General features: G+C 34.2%; 1 protein-coding gene across 3 annotated transcripts; it reads left to right on the forward strand.

Annotated features, from left to right (window-relative positions):
- The first annotated feature begins 1,216 nt into the window (after positions 1–1,216).
- Positions 1,217–5,374, forward strand: LOC106765326. 3 transcript variants are annotated; one of them, XM_014649907.2, is made up of 11 exons: positions 1,217–1,367; positions 2,308–2,391; positions 2,491–2,607; positions 2,712–2,979; positions 3,106–3,239; positions 3,361–3,719; positions 3,836–3,935; positions 4,098–4,157; positions 4,276–4,359; positions 4,434–4,550; positions 4,893–5,374. In XM_014649907.2, the coding sequence occupies exons 2-11, from the start codon at positions 2,311–2,313 to the stop codon at positions 5,190–5,192; spliced, it is 1,620 nt and encodes a 539-aa protein (XP_014505393.1). In that variant the 5' UTR covers positions 1,217–1,367; positions 2,308–2,310; the 3' UTR covers positions 5,193–5,374. The 3 variants fall into 3 exon arrangements, with proteins under 3 accessions (XP_014505393.1, XP_014505392.1, XP_014505391.1); XM_014649906.2 differs by lacking the exon at positions 1,217–1,367 and adding an exon at positions 1,374–1,755; XM_014649905.2 differs by lacking the exon at positions 1,217–1,367 and having other exon boundaries at positions 1,763–2,391.
- Positions 5,375–5,828: the final 454 nt, after the last annotated feature.

Here is a 5,828-nt window from a genome sequence, read left to right on the forward strand (position 1 = left end):
ATTATAGTGTCTAATTATTTTTGAGTATTGAAAATGTCTTTCGTCTAACCATAGCATAATAACTTTTTATAATAAATAAAAAAAAAATCAAATTTAATGAGAACAAATTAAGTTTGATTATTTGAACTACTTTTTTTATTCAAAAGTTAACTCAATTAGCTTAATTTGAAACTGCTAACTAAAAACCAGTCTAATGTATAAACCAGGATGAAGTTTCCAAAATCTTGATTTTTGCCTATTAAATTAGGTTAATTAGAGAAGAAAAATCCAATTGGCAGCTAATATTTATAGAAACTACTTAATTTAAGAATTAAATTCTGCTTATAGTTATTTGTCTTCATTCTGCTATTTTTGTAAATAATGATTAAACTTCATTTTATACTTTTGAATCAGCTGTACTGAAAAGGTTGAAAAATAGTCTTCTCAAAAAAAGGTGCTTTCAATTTTGAAGATGATTATGTGTGTGACTAGGACCTTTTTGTGTGTATTATTTTTGGATAAATGTGTTGAATTTTTTCTTATATTAAAATACAATCATAACCTTAGATAAAAATATTTTTTATGAATTTTTTACTTATCGATTATTTTATATTTAACATGATGAAACAGAGAAAAATATGAAATTTGAAAGAAGAAGTTTAAAATTTATAAGTTTTTTTTTTTTATTTATTTATCTAGATTTTGTCTTCTTTCTTCGCTGTATCTTTAGTCAACCAATATATTTTTTTTCTGACAGTAGCTTCGTGAATCCAGCATGATTTTATATTTTAAACACTTCAGATGAGTTTTTCTTATTATTTAGTAATTATTTTATGTGAACTTATTGGAGAATACAGATTGAGATATAAAAAAAAAAAAAAAAAACTTATTTTTTTTATTTAGCACTACGTTTACGTTATTCTATTTTTTATATCAGAATTACCTACAGTAAGAAAAAAGAAACAGTGAAAAGAATATATGATAGATGATTGAGATTGAATTCTTAATCTATGAGCAAACAAGAAACACAGTTCCTACATGGCAACGCATGTGATTTGTGCAGCTTTTGGCTGAAAAACCAGCACCCCATAAACTGATCTACTGCATAAAATAACTGCAACACATTATCCACAGTAAAAAGTAATCAATCCCCATCAAAATCTGCTTTCTAATGGTGCTTAAAAGCACCATAACAGAAGGTTAATCATTACTTTGAGTGCACTAACTACACACCATGTGAGGAAGAGAAGATGTTAAAAGCAAAGGGTGAAGGTGAATATGCATGTCGGTTCATGATGACATAAGCTAAGATTGGAGGCTTTTCATGGTATTGATAATTGAATCTGAGAAGCTAGCTGTGTCTTATTCTGCATCCAATCCAGGACCAGGTTGGAATTGGAACCTCTTTTTTCTATCTCTATTTTCTACTCTTTTTCACACAATCAGCCATTTCTTTCAACTTCCATTCACCATAACCAAACTAGTATCTTCATCACACATCTCTTTCTTTTCTCTCTCTCTCTCTCGCTGTCCCCTACCACTCCACTATAATATTCTTTTTATCTCAAGCGGTGGAACACTCTTCTCCACCACCATCCATCTTCTTCTTCTTCTTCTACTGACCATGTATAGTATTTGACTGTTTGTGATTCTGTGTTCACCATGTTCATTGTGAAGTGGTGAATTGAAGAGTTTGCTTCTTCTTCTCTGATGGTGTTTCAGTCTCATTCTGGATCACTGAGCTGGTTCTCTTAATGCCAAGATAAAAAAGAAAAGGTTTGATCTTTAATCACCCGGAGCAATTGAGAACCGTTTCAATGAATTTGGCTATGAAATTTACTAGTGGGTGGGTATGAGTGGTAGCTTCAGATTTTTAGCATAGGCTGAGAACATGAACAGAAGGGTAGGGACTAGGAAAGCTCGAATTCCTATAGCGCAAGAAAAAGTAATTGAAGTTTGCTAAAATTCAGAAGTCAGAGAAGGGTACATCCATGTCGTTTCTCTGTTTGAAAAACAGTTTGCACAGTAATAGCCCAAAATCACTTTTTTATTATTATAAAAGTGTCTGAGGAGCGTAACAGCTTTCTTCGTAAACTTTGGCTTCGGTTTCGGTGAGACAAAAACAACATGACACAGATCAGTTAATTGTGTTAAAAGAGGGTGCGTTAAAAGAAAAGGAAGAAAACTGTTTCGTAATCCATGATTGGTTATTATTTCAAAAGTCCATTGTTTCAGCCTTTGTTAGCTTTCTGGATTTGATTTGATATTTGTTCTTGTCTCTTTTTTTTCTTTGGTGGATTCTGACTTGTTTTGCATTGGATGAGAAAGTGGATGATGCAGGGAAGCTCGAGAATTGCAAATAAAATTGGAAAAGCCTCAAGCAGAGAAAGAAAATTGGCTTTGAAACAAGATGTAATGCAATGTCACTGTTACTGTTCCTTGTCCTTGTTTGGGGTATGATTTTGTGGTCTGTTGTAGCTGAAAACTGAGCTGAATTCTCCAAATTTTCAGGTGGATAGGTTGAAGAAGAAGCTTAGGCATGAAGAGAATATTCATAGAGCATTGGAGAGGGCTTTCAACAGGCCATTGGGAGCTTTACCTCGTCTTCCTCCATATCTTCCTCCATACGTTAGTATATGAATTAATTAAGTCCTTTTTCTCAACACAGGCATTCTAGTCTTTTCACATGTTAGAAAGAGATTGGAATTGAAATTTGATGTTCAAAACTATAGATACTAGCTCTTCTGGCTGAAGTGGCGGTTCTGGAAGAGGAAATTGTTAGGCTTGAAGAGAAGATTGTGCATTTCAGGCAGGATTTGTATCAGGAAGCTGTTTACATGTCATATTCTATGAGGAAACTTGAACATTCAGTTTCAGCTCCTCCAAACAAGTCAAACTCAACAATGGACAGTCCCAAGTTGGAAAAATTGAAGTTTCAATCACAAACAGTTGGTAATTCTGCAGCATCATCTGCAACTATGCCTACCACAACTCTCACAGGTGAGAAACTCAATTATGTTTCACTGGTTTTGATTAATTAATTGCTGCTTCAGATTTGAGCCTTCATTTAGTTCAGTTTGTGCTGAAAATAATTAGTCAGACTTCATCATTTTTTTGGATTGACAGAGGATAAGGAGAATCAATCCTGTAGTAATTCTTCCAAGAGCAGGAATCAATCATCCAACCATATGAACAAATATCCAATTAGAAAACTTCACAATAAATCCCCACAGAAAAGGTTGGATCATCCAAAAATAAAGGTTTGTCACATTTAGTATACTTTAGAAATAATTTTGAGTTGTGTGATATCATGATATAGCCAGAAGATGAAATTGAAGAACTATTTCTTAGTCAATGAATGGGAGCTTTCACAATGTGCAGCAAGAACCAAGGTTGAACAGCCAGCAAATTGGAGATTTGAGAAACCATAGTACACATAAAAGTTCACCAGAAGCTGAGAGACCAAATATAATTTCAGAAAATATTGTGAAGTGCTTATCAAGCATTCTCTTGAGAATGAGTGCTGTGAAGAATCCAGGTTCTGCATGTGACATTCCACACCTGTGTGATCTAAGACCTAAAAACTGTGATGAAGGAACAGAGTTTGTGGATCCGTATGGCATCTGTTTGGAATTTGGGAAGAGGGATATCGGTCCATACAAGCAATTATGTGAAATTGATGCTAAATCTTTCAATCCAAAACGAACTGCAAATACTTTGTTTTTACAGCATCGTTTGAAGTATGTAATACTTTTTTATTTACATTCAAATACTGAGTCTACTTTTTCCATGACATTAATTTGATATTATTTGTGAAATTAGAAGTTTTAGATTTTTTACTCTGTGAAATTTGCAGACTTCTTTTCAGGAAACTAGAATCTGTCAACCTAGAAAACCTCAACCATCAGGAGAAGCTCGCATTCTGGATAAACATCTACAACTCCTGTATGATGAATGTATGTCAGCTATGTTCATTACAACAACATTTAGTGTAACCTCTGTCTATTTATTTTTTCTTACACAATTTATTTATCTTTCCTCAATGATCTAAAGTGGTGAACTTAATTAGCTTCCTAAAGCATAATAAATGATGGTATTTTAGTGCTACTTTGCTTCAGGCATTTATAGAAAATGGCATACCAGAAAGTCCTGAAATGGCTGTTGCACTGATGAGGAAGGTATACCATGGACAATTAGAATAGTTTTTGTCTCTTATTTTGCTTGTTTTTCTTTCAGTTTAATACAACATAGTATAAGGCTGTTAACAACAATTTATGTTGTTCTTTTGTTGCTCAGGCAACAATAAATGTGGGTGGACATGTGCTAAGTGCAACAACCATAGAGCACTTCATTCTTAGACTTCCTTATCATTGGAGATTTGTAAGTGTTGTCCATTTCAACTCTAGCTTTTCCATGGATGAGAATAAAGAGTTAACCACTAAGTTTTCACACAGACATTTTCCAAGGGAACAAAAAATCATGAAATGACAGTAAGAAGCGTGTATGGACTGGAACTGTCAGAACCCCTTGTTACATTTGCTCTCTCCTGTGGAACCTGGTCCTCTCCTGCTGTAAGTTGATCAGTAGTTTACACAGAATTATGTAATCTTTCATAGCCCCACATTTGATGCTGTTCATTCATGATTAACATTTTTGTCTCTATGCATCATTAGAAATTTGAAAACAAGAGTAATTTCTACTCATTTTTATAAAAAATCATCTTTGATATGACGTTTAAAGCAGATTTATAAACTCTGATATACTTACCATTCAACAACCAAATTGTTTGCCATTAGGTGAGGTTGGCAGCATGCATCAAACAAAGTCACAGTATCATGTTAATCATGAAAATATTTGACAACTCTATCCCCTTTTTCAATTTATAGATTTTCCATGAACTATGCCAAATGCAGGTGAGAGTTTACACTGCATCTCAGGTTGAGAATGAGCTGGAAGTGGCCAAAAGAGAGTTCTTACATGCAGCAATTGGATTTTCAACTTCAAAGTTTGCTCTCCCTAAGCTGCTGGATTGGTATTTACTGAACTTTGCAAAAGACTTGGAATCATTGCTGGACTGGATCTGCCTCCAGTTACCAAGTGAACTTGGGAAACAAGCCATAAAACTGCTAGAGGAAAGAAAAACTGAGCCCCTGTCACAGTTTGTACAAATAATGCCATACGAGTTCAGCTTTAGATACTTGATATGCACATAATTTCACTTCAGTTCCATGTACATTGCTTCACTGCAACTCTGTATACAACTGTAGATCATACATACAGACAATGTAGCTGACAATCTGTTCTCAAACCCTTTGGGAAGAAATGATCAGATTCCTTCTTAACTAAAGTGAATAAAACAATCACTGTATAAGCTATGGAATTTGAACTATGCAAAGTGTGTATCTTTTCCAATTAAATTTGAGGCATTGTTAAAACAATATGATATATCAATCACTTAAAGCCACAAGTCTTGTTACGGGACCAAATTTAAAACCTCAGTTGAATGCTCTCTCAACCCTTCAAACTCTTCAGAAGCACATGTTGATAAATGACTGCATTGAGAGGCAGATAAAGCTGAGGGTCTGCATTAAACCAATCTGTTTCATGTCAATCAATGAACAAAAGGGTGTTCGCATGTACTGAAGATTATAGAGTCCAACATTAAACCAATACGCAAACACCTTGTGGTCCATTTCATGGCAGGTTAGTTTTGGTGTGGCAGAAGAGTGATCTTCAATTAATGAGTATACTTTTGATACTGCAAAGTGCTCTAATTATGGCCTTCACCACGCTTTCATTGCTTTGCAGCATCAAGCATCGTTTGCCACTTAAAAGATGAATCATTAACT

This window comes from Vigna radiata, chromosome 6, assembly GCF_000741045.1.
Source record: "Vigna radiata var. radiata cultivar VC1973A chromosome 6, Vradiata_ver6, whole genome shotgun sequence".
NCBI lineage: Eukaryota > Viridiplantae > Streptophyta > Magnoliopsida > Fabales > Fabaceae > Vigna > Vigna radiata.